Consider the following 13,474-nt stretch of genomic DNA (forward strand, 5'->3'; position numbering starts at 1 on the left):
CGAAAGAAAACACAAGACCGTGACCAACTTTCCCTTTAAATCACTGCCACTTCTCACTGGTGACACGCTCTCCATTTCGCCGTGTTAGTGACCAATACCTCCCTTTCATTGTCAAATCCCGAAAATCGTGCAGCCTCCCGCGGGCTGCAGTTGCCTGCTGATAGGCGCTGAATTCCTCGCCCAACCCACTGAATCCACAGGGTTCGAATTGTTGATCCACTAGAGAAGTGTCACCTTTCCTCTGTTCAGGATCCCCGGAGGGAATGAAAGCACCAATGTTCTTGTCACAAAAAGTTTTGTCCAATGTGAAAGTCTCCAACCTCCGTTGAGCTTCACGCATATCTTTACAGCGTTGTTTCTTTTGGAACACTACCTTGCACATGAGTTCTACCGCACACTTGAATCCAGCCTGTGGATGTTCAGCGCCCAGTGCAATACCCAATGCTGCGGACACGGGGAAAACGGGAAGCTGGACTCTTCTCTGCAGTTCCTCAGCCTTTTCCTTTAAAAAGTTTCCCTTGGTGTCCTTATACATATCCATCTTGTTAGCGAAAATCATCATCGCTCTGCTACTTAACCCCGGTAGGTAATACTCTAATTCCCTGCGCAGAGTCTCCACAGCCTCCCACGGTTCTAGAGGTTTTGTGGAGGACGAAGGATTGTACGACTCAGCCATATCTATAACGTACGCTAATGATTGTGTCCGCTCAGCATGACGCAGAAACTTATGCCCAAGCCCACGGTTTTCAAAGGCACCTTCAATGAGTCCAGGTAAGTCCGCCACCCTACATGTATTACCGTAAAGGTCATAAATAAAACCAACGTATGGCCTCTTCGTAGTGAATGCATACGGTGCAATCGTAGGTTTGCTGCTACTTATGGCTGAAAGAATGGACGATTTTCCTGCATTTGGGTACCCGACGAGACCCACATCCGCGAGCGATTTAAGTTCAAGTTGTGCGAGCATAGTGTTTCCGGGGAGGCCGCGAGTCGACTCAGTGGGAGAGTGGTGCCACTTGTTGGCAAAAGCTGCGTTCCCCTTCCCACCCTGACCACCTTGAAGAAGTAGCAGCTCTACGCCATCCTCGTCCACATCATACACAACCTCGTTGGTGTCGACATCAACAACGGTCGTACCAACGGGTAGCTCAAGGAGAAGATCCTTGCCCTTTTTACCATGTGCCGTTCGAGCGAAACCAACGCTGCCGGGTGCAGCACTGATTTGGGTTCCCATAGCCTTGATGTGCGAGAGATCATTTACTTTTTTACTGCCCTTTAGCATTACATTCCCACCCCTCCCGCCATTCCCACCCCCGGGGCCGGCGAACTCGTTCCCGTGTTCATGCGACATGACACTAGCACCGTCACCTCCGGCGCCACTGGAAATCAGTAGCTTCACTGCATCCACAAAAGGATGCGAACTACACTTGCTCATGCGACGCAGGCAGGGTTGAAGCATCGGATTTGTGACAGTATTGTCGATGTCCACGTACCGTAGGGTGCAGGCTGTCGGTGGAAGGAAGTAAAAGAGAAAAGAATGAAGTAGGCATTTGTAACAAGCAATATACCAACAAAGCAAAACGCACGAAGCGGTGAAGGGGAAAGGAGTGCGGAAACTCCCGCGGCAAAAAAACAACCTTACAAGTGCCACCGTTACGCTGCCCACAGCTTGTGGCGAAGCCTTCGTGTATTTTAATCATTCATGGGCTCCTTTTAATTCATCACTTAAAAAAAGACGACGGGGGGGTACGATGATCCTTGTGCGGCTACAGGTACAGCGACGACGCGAAGACAATATCCCTCTTGATGAGCTGAATACCCTTCAGGAATTTGTCGTGCAGCTCCATACACCCAATGGCTGGAGACCGCGCTGCACCTGCCATCTGACGCAACTGCTCCTCAAGGCGACGCATCATACGAACGATATCCCCTTCGTAGGCATTAGTTTTGGTCACAATGTCCGAAAACTTTGCTCCTTTTGCCCACAAATAAGTAACTTCCATGAGCGAAGGCATCGTCTTTTCAACACTTGTATTTTCCTGTGTAATACCGCTTTCAATGCTCAGTGTCGCTATGCGGTTGACGATCTCGTTAAGGTCATTTAAAGGTTGTCTGAACTCTTCAGGTAGCGAGAAACCATCGGGAGTTCGGTGGACATTCACCAAACAAGACATCAGTGCAACAATCATTTCAGTCTCCATAGAGTTTAGTACACCTTTGAAGAGCAACTCCGTGAGAAGTAGCTCGTTCTCATCCGACGTCGTGATCTCACATGCCACGCGTGCTTTGCGCAAAATAATGTTATCCTTGTCGATATAATCCAACCGCCGCAGCACACGCATCATCTTCTTAAGCTCATCAGAGAATATAGCCTGTGTTACCTGGTCAAGCTCCTGTTTGATGGCGTCCAGTTCCCTCTCAAGACTAGCACGCTTTTTGAAAGACTCGTAATCGGCTTCTAACGCTTCTGTTGGGTTGCACACAAGTTCACATTTTTGTACCTGCTTCTCTATGTTTCCCAACTGCTCACATAACTTTTTAAACTTCGGGTCCTTCACTCCCAACTCCTCGCTTGTGAGTAGCGGGACATCATCCCCATGGTTTTTGTATAATTTCTCCAAACTTTGTATCACCTCTGCACGGCTTGATGCCGAGTCAAGGTCGGCTGGGAGATTTACCCGGAAGCGGGAGACAGCCTCGATGTCGGTAAAATCAAACGTTACGGTGTACAAATCCACCGTATTGATAGTGTGGTCCTTGACGTGGCATGGCACCAGCTGAGTCGGTTGCGATGGATCAGCCTTGCGGCAAATAACCAAAGCATCCACAGAAAAAGAGGACGGGTCCTTCTCGTCAGCATTAGAAGTTTTTGCTCGAGATGAACGGCAGATACCCCAGTTAAACAAGGCTCCGTCTGTCGAACGTCGAATACGGAGGAGTCGGCCAGTATTGGTGAATCTTCTGATAAAAACAGGCTGTTTCAGAAAGTCGCCAATTTGCTTACGCTTCTTTTCGAGTTGCTCCTGGCAGTGGGCGTATTGACGGAACATTTCCTCGTGCTCCACACAAATCGAAGTGATATCCTTCGTCAACTCTTCTGCCTTCATCTCCAGCGCCGGCCGGTTACGTAGTCGCTGAAACTGAGCGAAACTGCGCCGCATCATAAACTCTGGGTCTACATCCTCCACGCGAAGCAAGTTGAGCACCATATTGTACGTGAGGTGAAAACTGCTATTTAGCACGTCAGCACCTCCACCGGTGACCTGCTTCAGAATCTCCGGTTCCACTGCTTCGTCAACCATCGCTATAACAACGCCCACACGATCCAAACCGCGGCGCCCCGCACGACCGGACATTTGGATGTATTCACCACCTGTGAGGTACCGGTTTGTCTCCCCATCAAACTTTTTAACGGAAGTGAAGACAACTGTGCGGGCGGGCATGTTTAGCCCCATCGAAAAAGTTTCAGTGGAGAACAGCACCTTTACAAGGCCCGCCTGAAAAAGTATTTCCACGACCTCCTTCAAAATCGGCAACAAACCTGAGTGATGAATCCCAACACCACGTTTCAGCAGCGGCAGTAGGTGTTCAATCGCTGGGAGTTTCCTGTCCTCAGTCGCAAGGCACTCCATCGCATTGTTGAACACCTCCGTAACAAGCGCATCCTCTTCCGTATTATTAAAATTTAGCTTGGAAAGGGCTAGCGCGTTACGCTCACATTCAGCTTTCGCAAATGAAAAAACAATAATAGGGTACATGTTGCGGTTCATCACGAGCTTGATAATCTCCATAATGGGCTCTGTTGACTTCCGCATTGACCTTTGCTTCCCACGCGAAGCGGCCGCAACCTCTGTTGACTCCGCACCATTGGCATCACCACCTTTATTACCAGCACCAACTGATGCCATAGCACGCCTGAAATTGTCTTCACGAAATTTTCCGAGCTCGTCGACAATTAGAAATATACCATCGGCACCACATGGATACACGTAGTGATGCAGCGGGACGGGCCGATAATCAGTGTGAATTACATGAACCTTGGTGCCGGGGTGAATACTCTCGACCCATTCCGCAAACTCCCTGGCATTTGGAATAGTTGCCGAAAGGAAAACGTACTGGCAGCCCTCGGGCAACAAACTTATAGTCTCCTCCCACACCACCCCGCGTGACTTGTCCCTCATGTAGTGTACCTCGTCGAATACAACACACCCAACCTCACGAAGCATCTCAGTTCCGCGGTACAGCATACTGCGCAGAATCTCTGTGGTCATGACTAAGCAGTCCGAATCTACTTTTATGGTTGTATCGCCCGTCATAAGCCCGACGGAGTCAAACTTGTCTGTGAATTCTCTGAACTTCTGATTGCTGAGCGCCTTGATAGGTGAAGTGTAAATAACTCGCTTTTTCTCCCGCACTGCTTTGGCGATGGCGTAAAGCGCCACTGTCGTCTTTCCAGCGGAGGTATGGGCAGACACAAGAACACTGTCGCCGTTCTCAAGTGCATTTATGCTATCCCTCTGGAACGCGTCCAACTCGTACGGAAACGTCATGGCGGGAACGGTCTCGTGCCGGCATCGCTTCACACACGGCTCACCATCCACGGGTATGTCATCCTGCATATTCCTTGGTATTCCTTCCTGTGAGTGCTATTAGATCGGGAGGGTAAAATTTAAATAAGACAACATAGAACCTGAAAACACAGAGACACCGAAAGCGTGCTACGCAGCCACACCTCTACTGAAGATGGAGAGTGCGACATGGCAATATATGACCTCGGATATGGGCTCCTGCACATTATGAGCTAAGCAACTGTCCGAATGTGGTGGTACGTAATGTTGTTACTCGATGTTACCTAAATTCGCTTGCAATCGGAGAACCGTAGCGGCGTGCTCCTCCAGCGGACCCCGAAGCGCGGTTTCAAACACGTCAGTCGAGGCTTTCTGCGCCACTTTTACAAGTCTGGTAATTACTTCCGGCGCGAGACGGCTATTCGACTCCATCCACACTATGTTAGTGGGATCGTGTCCCTGCACCGTTATGCATATAGAGGGGCATTGCGAGTGTATTTCCTCTGTGGTGAGGTCCACAACGTCAAAGCCCTCTATCAGCCCCACTGTTTGCGTGTACACAACATCCCTCATGGCAATGCTTGCATCGATAAGGGCCAAACACGCTGCATTGATACAAGCAGCCTTGTCACTACCATCCTGTTTAAGCACCTCAATGCAAATGTGAATCTGTGAGTTTGGATACTGCGATAACAACACAACAGAGCGAGCAACATCCAGTACTGATGCGCTAATATCCTCAGAGAGCCTTGAGTACCGCTGCTGTTCGCGCCTGCGCTCTCCGGCGAAGGCAGCGACAACAACATCACAGGTTATTGTCACCTCATTATATTTCCCGTCCAAGCGGTTGGAAACTTCCCTGGGACCGTAAACAGTGGCACAGACATGCGATAGTCCACTCACCACCGTACAGCAGCCGTCGCAGCCTGAAATCTTCCCGAACTCTAACGCTAGCCGCCGCGGCTCGTTTGGTCGGCGCCCGTCCAAGCGTAGCCCAGCGGGATTGATGTACTCCTTAATCACAGGCATACACCTTCACAGCAAAGAAGCACCACTCTAGTTGTCCCCCTCCTTACAACACACAAGCGATTCAGTAAACACGACGAAGCAAAAAAAGGAACGATGTGAATAACCACCAGCAAAGGGGGGGGGACAAAACGGCAGCCGAGTCGAAAATGACGAATAAACAGATATACCTACAGTATCACTGGCACCATTCATAGCCAGGGAACTGCCATCTCACACCCTCCACACTAGGCCCCCACGCTGACGACACATCCGCTCACGCAAATCTCTCCGCAGAAGACCCCGTGCTCACTCGAGAAAAACACAGAGGACCTCTCAAATTCCGAGAATAGTGCGGTGATATACACTCCAAACTCCTGACAAATCGCATTGTGCATCACAACCTTTAGTGGAAGAATTATGACACCACAAAATAGGGCGTCCAACTGCGTGCACAACCCACATGAGCGCGTGGAAGAAAGCTCAAAGGGAAGCAGAGAGCATTTACGCACTGGCAGTGGTCTCACCCACGATAATTTGCAGAAAAAAACGGTACTTGGTGCAACCCCACCATCTTGCTCACAGCAGTGAGCGATACAGCAACAAACCAACCACAGTTCCTCAGCATATACTACACCGTTTAAACACGTTGGACACCTAACATTCAATGTCGCCATGGTAGGTGGTGGTTTTGCGTTGTCGCGGAATGCAGGCGTCTACCACCATCATATCAACTCCTCACCCAATTTTTAACGACGTGCACAGACGTGAAGCCACAGATTTATCCAGAGGAACTCCTTGATGATCGGCCCCCACCTGCGTCCGAGAACTTAAGATCGGCAGAACGCACACGCACCAGCTTGCCGGAAGAACCCGCTCAGAGGTTTATTGTTGTTGCCAAATTCACTTCAATGCACGTACATACAGACGACACATCCCTAGACTCCTCATACCCGCAAGTTCAAGGCCCAACTGAAGCATACCTGGGGATGGTCACAACCCTCGCTAGGACAAATGGCTCACAAACATTGGGCCTACCACACAAACGGGTAGAGAAAGCGAGTAACATGGGCCGTCTGAGCTTTCGAGAACGCACAACCACAGCACAATCGATGTCGATTCACGATTGCAAGAAAGGAACAACCCCCGGTGTTGCACACCCCATCACTTGAAGCAACAAACATCGGAAGAGACCAAGTGAAGGGTTCGAATTGATCTACTCACAGCAGCAACGAGAACAGCGTGCTCACCAATGCCTCTGAAGTCCAAGCAGGAGATTATTTAGTTACCAAAAGTTGAGTGTAAGAAAGGAACGAGATAGGGAACAAACAAAAGGGAGAAAAGAATAACCGCCCTAGCGACGGAACAAACGCCCACCCCCTTTGGAAGCGGTCACATCAATCCTCGGCCTTGACCTCCGCAGAAGCACTGGCAATATTGCGGCTATATTCCGCCTTCATCTCACGTCGTCGCTTCCGCCGCTCTAGCGCCCTACGATCTCTGGTCTCATCGTACACCGACACTCTAAGATGTCTATCCCTGTCCACCTTAAAGTCATGCAACGCCTCCAGGGCAGCTGATGCGGCCTCGCACAGCTCATATACAACAATAGCACACCCTTTCGTGGAAGCGTCGCTCCCTATTCGTAACTGCTGGATTGTACCGTAGTTTCCAAATACCTTGTAAAGTTCCTCACCACGACACAGCTTTGTGGGAATCCCCGTTACAAGGAGAATTCGCTCATCGGACATTCGCTCTCGAATACCTTCAAGGAAATCTGAAACCAATAGAATTAGAATGAGAGAATTAAGACGCTGAGACATTAGGGGAAATATTCTCCAGAGGGGCATCAAATGTGTTGGAGAGGGGCCACCCAGGGATCCCTCATATTCTTTCCTATAGCGCACTACGCAGGTTCACTATACCCATCAACCTGGGTATACTTTGCGAGGTGCCACCATCAGATGTGTATTAGTGAACTGGTTCACCAATACCCGCAAGTTCCCACACATACACATAGGGTGCGTTGGCAACCTGCAGCGCATATCGCCTTGGTGCTGAGCAAGTTTCCATGCCCTGAACTTCACTTACACCTTGTCGAGGTTTGCATCATCCGAAATGATCACACCTTGCCCCCGAACCTCACTTAGTTTCCATCGCAGCAGTAGCGAACTCATACATAGAGTGGTAGCCTCGATCAGACCGCGATCAGCAGCTAGCTTGCATGACCGATAGGGGAAGTGGGGAAGCAGTCGACATGACCTCCCTGTAATCACAACCTACAGGAATCATTTTTCAGGCATGCAAAGGGTTAGTTGGTTGTTCAGGGATTTTCTGAGTGCTTATGTAAAATCCCCATTGCTTCTCGCCCCATACCCCCTTTTCTGCAAATCGAAATCTGACAATTTCGACATGACAGTCCGTTGTCAACGTACCAACCAGTGACGAAGGCCGCTTCACGGAAACCAGTCAGCTATGGCATTCGAGATCAGAACAACAGTTCGGATAAAGAAGAGATGCTCGTCATCGCTGAACCCGTTGCACTGGAACCCACCAGGACAACGTTGGGTAAGACAAGACTTAAAAATTCCGCCTGTGCAGAGTCATGTGTAACTAGAATAGCCGGTTTGATTTGCCGACTAAACGCCTCATACCCCTTTTCCGTTTCGCAGAAAAGAATATTATGTCGTGCGAGTTGCGGTATATCCTTCACCATCGAAAGAACCTTACCTTTCTCATTAGCATTGCTTATGTGACACATAAGATAAACGACCATATTGGATGATAATGCCAGAAGCGTTTCCTTAGCGCAATCCCTCCATTCGTGTTTCTCCACCAAAGTCTCCCAAGAAATACAGATTTTACGGCCACTGAACTCTCCCAGGTGAATCCTTCTAAGGAAAGAGGCTCCATGCTTCTTTGGAGTTGGTGGTGGTGACTCACGTCGTCGGTCCTGATGGTCGTTTCTCGTCAGAAACATATAAAATGAGACAGCACCAACAAAAACAGTGATGGCCATTAAGGCATTTGAGTCGAGCATTTCGTTCCATATAGTTTCAAACAGAGGTTTGCGATGCATATATATATCGTGTTAAAGCAACCCTATCCTTCTTCTGTCTCTTATTATCGCTGGGACGATAAGAAGCCAAGGGAAATGATATACAATATGTGAAAGAAGCAAATAAAAAATAATCTGCAAAAGTAAAGCTGCCTTCTGCCAGCTGGAAGCGCGGAAACAAAGAAAGAAACTTAGCAAAACTTCGACAAGGTGCCGCACAACCGTGCCATGGTCAAGCTTCGTAGACGTAGATGTCAGGTCTGCTCCCCCGAGATATCAATCCTTTGTTGATAAGTATCTCCAAATTTTGTTTGATATGGACCATCACCGGCGTGATCCTGCTTCCCTTTAGAGCCTCAGCCACTTGGGTAAACATTTCACCGTGAGAAAGAGTTTTGTTACGTTTCACTATTTGCATCAACACTGCTTGGATACTCTCTGCATGAGTAGTCTCTGACGCCACCTGAGTAACCCGCACCTCCGCACTAGCTTTCACTGTTCTGTTTCCACCTACATTTCCTATCCGAAGCTTTGTCCTGTGGTGCGCAAAATGTTTATTGAATATGAATCGTGACAGCCCGCCGGAGGGAACATTACTAATCAAACCAGTGTTTACAAGAGCCTCCAGCTGAGGCAACACATCCGTCTCAATCATTTTCGTCTTGTTGCAAATGTCTTTTACTGTCAGTGGTTCGTCGATACCGCCACAGCTCTGAAAGCAAAGTATAGTGTTCACGAAAGACGTTGGTGCTGCGAGCTCATACACTTCCTTGTGGTTAAGTGTAAAGCATATCGTCCCACAACCGGTGTGGAAACTAAGAACCCTGCCATTGTGATGAGGAATATAATACGCCTGAAACAAACTCACACACTGCTGCATGCATTCGGGAAGGTTAATCTCGAAGCCGGGATAGATTGGCCACACACCTGCGGTGATAACCGTGACATCAAAACTCAACGGTAACTGGACGTCTGGAGAAAGAGAACTGAGGAAACCTCTGTTTATTTCAGTCCGCATCCTACCGTCCTTAATCATGACGTCAAGATGGTTAGCGACAGAGTCTCCACATTCACTCCGAAGATGCTCAACGAAGATAATTTCATGTACAAGTGAATCGTTTGGCTTACAGTTGATGAGCCTTGCCGCCAGAAGCAGCTTAAAGGTTTGCTCAAATGATTCCTTTGATCTGAGAAGTCGATAAAGACTGAAGGTGTCAGCAGCCACTTGATCCATCGAATCGTGTGTACCCCTTGATCTGGCTTTGACATCGTAATAATACGCCAGTTTCGTTGAAAAATCAGGGCATTCATTCACAATTTCTGCAAGGGCCCGTACTATTGGCGGTTTGTCACCTCTTAATGCACCAGGAAGCTTCTCCACGAGTTGTTGGAGATTGTTTCTCAGAGTTAACACTTTCCCCACGGCTGCCACAGGGTCTTCATTCTCAACTTCACTCAGCAGTTCACAACCCACTGCCTTCGTAGTTGAAATCAACATCTCCAAAAGGGCATCGGTTTCACCAACCGTTACAAGAGCATCAGCCAGCCTTCCCAAAGATGCTGAGTTCATTTTCCTGACCATAGTTGAGCCGCCACCCGAACAGCTGTAGAGGAGCTTTTGCGTATTTTCTTTGATAAGCAACCCTCTCATGTGCTGCCTGACTGCCTGATCCATACTGTCACCAACAAGCTTAGAGACATCAGACTGTACCTGACCAACCGTAGTCAGAGCCCAGGTAAGATAGCCGTCAACATCTAAGGAGTCTAGCTTCAGTTCCATTTCCCCCTTATACTTCGCCGTCAAAACTTCAAGGAGGGGCCGCTCCACAAGGGGTTCAAAGATTGTGTCCCTGTATAACTCACGAAGTTTGCTAGTCAAACACTTCAAGGACTTCTGAGATGCAAAGCCAAACTCCAGGCTTTGGCGAACACTGCTGACGAAAGTGTTGGAGATAACTTCATTTTTCAGCACTCCTGCGTAAAAAAGACTCTCTCCCATCTGTGAAATTGTTTTCTGGTTGTTTGTATAATTTTTATCGAGGTAAAACAGTGCATCACTGATGCGACGAAGCGCAGCGCTAAAATCTTCCCACTGAGTTTCAAGATCTTGAAGAAGAACGGAGTCAGTCGACGTGAGCAATTGCTCACGTATAATTGTGACCTCTTTTGAAAGTGCATGGTGGAGAAGATCAAAAAGAGTACCACTCCGCTGAGTTTGGCACATCTGAAAAACTGAATGGTGAACCTGTTGAAAGGAGTATTTCGATAACGATTTTTTGAATATAGCATTAACGGCATCACTGATCACGCACCATTTCTCCTCGGTTGACACATCATGAAGCAACGGCGCAGCGTCCAACATCAGCAAATCCCTACTCTATATATCTGTCACAATGTTAACAGGAAGAGAAGTAACCTAAACAACCGAGAAACAGAAATAGCAGAACGTTCACAGGACTTGGACTAGAGGGGCCGCACACAAGGCGCCTTTATTAGTCGATCACCTTAAAATATCGTGAATAAGTTAGTTCCCTCCTTTTATTATTACCTGTTCGCCACTTAATTTTTTCTCGAAATGTTGTGTCGTAGGCCGTTTCATTTAGCCTCCATTTTCTTTCCTTTCCTCATCCATAACTTTCGATCAACATTGCACATTATATCATTCCGTTCTTATTCACAACATTATTATTGTTGTACTGCTTTCTTCATAGAGCGATACACCCCTACGACAACTGCGTGGTCTCTTTCAAACGGTTCCAGTGAGGCTTGCTCCAGTGGCTTCAGACGGTCCTTTCTCAACTTATCAAGTTCAGCTGCGATAACCACGGGAGCATCGAGGGTTGAGTCGATACAGTTGGCTTTGATAGAAATTACGTAATGACCACCATTCTTAAGAAATGCCTGAGCATTTAACGCGAGAATCCGGGCCTGATCAGGTTGGGCAACATCCATGAAAATGCAGTCCACCATCGGCATCAGCATACGGTATTTCATTGGGTAACGAGCGTCCTCTATTATAGGAACGATGTTAGGCCTTCTCTTCGACATATCAACGAGGTCACGACCACTTCGGTTGGAGAACTCTACCGCGTAAACCATTCCTTCAGGTCCAACAAGATCGCTCACGTGGCTCACAGTCGTGCCGCTGGCGGCCCCCAGGTACAACACCTTTGAGCCAGGTTTCATGTGGATGCTCCCTACTCCCGCATAAATGGCGGCAGCAAGCTTTGACCGGTATGGATTCCAAAGCCGATACTCCTTTTTCTCGTCACCACTCTGTGTTGCCCCTACTTCTACACGCTTTTCCCCGTATACTGACACTCCAGGAACCATATTAAGCGTGCATAGTGAATCCGCTTTACCCTTAGAAATAAAGACACCGGGATGCAACAAATGGGGTTCAACGACAACTTTGGCTCCAGCACCCCCACCACGACCTCCTCCACCACGGCCACCGCGGCCGCGGGGTCCAGCGTTACCGCCCCTTCCACCTCCTCGTCCAGCGCCACCCCGACCACGGCTTGGTGCACCGCCACCTCTTCCGCCTCGGAATCCACTACCGCCTCCACGTCCAAACCCACCTCGCATTTTTGTCCTTCCTAAATGACATAAACAAAGTTCGTGAACGATCGCAGAGACAAATAGAGCAGGTGCCGATTAATCGAGGTTTCATACGAATGTTTTTTTTTTAAAAAAAAAAGGACTCAACGTAATAATTAAAAAAAGACGGTAATGCATGTACTCTGAAATGTCGTCCTCGTCGTGACGAAACCGTTCAAAAGTATGTAAGGATTTAAATACAGATGCCTCCGCTCACACATGCGACTAGTTTCAGCGACAAAGTGGATAGAAACGAGATGAACAGCTGATCCCTCATATATTTAGGGACCTACCTTTAAAAATAAAAAAACTCCCTATTCAAGGTGTGCTTGTACCGTACAAAGACCAGTATTCTCATATAATACCTACCAATCCGCAAACTGATAGACTCATCATTCCCAACGATGCTCCACAAAACGATAATGAAAATAGTCAGCGTAGGAAGCAACGAAAACCTCCTAGAAGGGGATCCTCATCTCCCACGGTTGTAACATAAAGAAAACAAGGTTAGTGGCTGTTCACAAATCCCTCATGAACGTTTCTTCTTTACACACTCCGAAAAAAAAACAGTTGACAGGTTAAGCATAAACGCGAGACTAAAAGAAGTCAAAAATTCAACCTCGTTTTTTTTTCTCACACCCCACTCTGCACTAAATATTCCTTGCAAACCTGAGTCACGGTAGTTTCACGCTTTGAGCAAGGCTCACATTGAACAAAGCTGGAACTCCCTCCGTCAAGGGGGGGGGAAATACTCTTGGAACTCTTTCACACGTGCACAACAAACAGCAGCCTTCCCTTTCGACACATCGTACCCTAAGTGGAAGGAGGCGGTGTGAAAAACCTCCTGTAAATAGCTTTCTAGCTCCGTGGCACGTAGTATACATGTTTAAGACCAAATAGCAACAATGAGACAGAAAACAATACCTCACCATACACACCTTTGAGGAGACTCTCTCTAAAACTCTCCCACAGTGTGTTAGATCATCTAGACGGGTTCTTGTTTAAATCCAGAAATGGTATGACAACGCAGGTACAATACTCTTTTGGTGAAGAGAACAAGACGGTATAAAACTGCACGAAGAAAACCGTATATTGGTACCTCGAACCTGCCCCATCCTTACTCAGAACGCTCACAGTGAAGAGACGGGACTGCCATTGAAGCGCCCTTATGAAATGCCGTTCTACAATGGAACACGAAACTGATGAGTGTTATGGGAAGGGGTGCAGTTACTCAACGCATATC

At 48.1% G+C, this 13,474-nt stretch overlaps 8 protein-coding genes across 8 annotated transcripts; all 8 read right to left on the reverse strand.

Annotated features, from left to right (window-relative positions):
- Nucleotides 1–40: 40 nt before the first annotated feature.
- Nucleotides 41–1,459, reverse strand: TbgDal_X9110 (GTP-binding protein, putative; the record flags this gene model as incomplete). Its single annotated transcript, XM_011779782.1, has 1 exon — nucleotides 41–1,459. One exon carries the CDS (start codon nucleotides 1,457–1,459, stop codon nucleotides 41–43), a length of 1,419 nt encoding a protein of 472 aa, XP_011778084.1.
- Nucleotides 1,460–1,766: 307 nt separating this feature from the next.
- Nucleotides 1,767–4,619, reverse strand: TbgDal_X9120 (ATP-dependent DEAD/H RNA helicase, putative; the record flags this gene model as incomplete). Its single annotated transcript, XM_011779783.1, has 1 exon — nucleotides 1,767–4,619. The coding sequence occupies one exon, from the start codon at nucleotides 4,617–4,619 to the stop codon at nucleotides 1,767–1,769; it is 2,853 nt and encodes a 950-aa protein (XP_011778085.1).
- Nucleotides 4,620–4,838: 219 nt separating this feature from the next.
- On the reverse strand, nucleotides 4,839–5,597 carry TbgDal_X9130 (RRP41p homologue, putative; the record flags this gene model as incomplete). Its single annotated transcript, XM_011779784.1, has 1 exon — nucleotides 4,839–5,597. The coding sequence occupies one exon, from the start codon at nucleotides 5,595–5,597 to the stop codon at nucleotides 4,839–4,841; it is 759 nt and encodes a 252-aa protein (XP_011778086.1).
- Nucleotides 5,598–5,821: 224 nt separating this feature from the next.
- TbgDal_X9140 (hypothetical protein, unlikely) lies at nucleotides 5,822–6,250 on the reverse strand (the record flags this gene model as incomplete). Its single annotated transcript, XM_011779785.1, has 1 exon — nucleotides 5,822–6,250. The coding sequence occupies one exon, from the start codon at nucleotides 6,248–6,250 to the stop codon at nucleotides 5,822–5,824; it is 429 nt and encodes a 142-aa protein (XP_011778087.1).
- A 720-nt stretch (nucleotides 6,251–6,970) lies between these two features.
- TbgDal_X9150 (RBP15) lies at nucleotides 6,971–7,423 on the reverse strand (the record flags this gene model as incomplete). Its single annotated transcript, XM_011779786.1, has 1 exon — nucleotides 6,971–7,423. One exon carries the CDS (start codon nucleotides 7,421–7,423, stop codon nucleotides 6,971–6,973), a length of 453 nt encoding a protein of 150 aa, XP_011778088.1.
- Nucleotides 7,424–8,061: 638 nt separating this feature from the next.
- Nucleotides 8,062–8,652, reverse strand: TbgDal_X9160 (hypothetical protein, conserved; the record flags this gene model as incomplete). Its single annotated transcript, XM_011779787.1, has 1 exon — nucleotides 8,062–8,652. One exon carries the CDS (start codon nucleotides 8,650–8,652, stop codon nucleotides 8,062–8,064), a length of 591 nt encoding a protein of 196 aa, XP_011778089.1.
- A 211-nt stretch (nucleotides 8,653–8,863) lies between these two features.
- On the reverse strand, nucleotides 8,864–10,993 carry TbgDal_X9170 (cullin, putative; the record flags this gene model as incomplete). Its single annotated transcript, XM_011779788.1, has 1 exon — nucleotides 8,864–10,993. The coding sequence occupies one exon, from the start codon at nucleotides 10,991–10,993 to the stop codon at nucleotides 8,864–8,866; it is 2,130 nt and encodes a 709-aa protein (XP_011778090.1).
- A 323-nt stretch (nucleotides 10,994–11,316) lies between these two features.
- On the reverse strand, nucleotides 11,317–12,219 carry TbgDal_X9180 (fibrillarin, putative; the record flags this gene model as incomplete). The annotated part of the gene is made up of 1 exon (XM_011779789.1): nucleotides 11,317–12,219. The coding sequence occupies one exon, from the start codon at nucleotides 12,217–12,219 to the stop codon at nucleotides 11,317–11,319; it is 903 nt and encodes a 300-aa protein (XP_011778091.1).
- Between the last annotated feature and the right edge of the window lie 1,255 nt (nucleotides 12,220–13,474).

Source organism: Trypanosoma brucei, chromosome 10 (assembly GCF_000210295.1).
Source record: "Trypanosoma brucei gambiense DAL972 chromosome 10, complete sequence".
Lineage (NCBI taxonomy): Eukaryota > Euglenozoa > Kinetoplastea > Trypanosomatida > Trypanosomatidae > Trypanosoma > Trypanosoma brucei.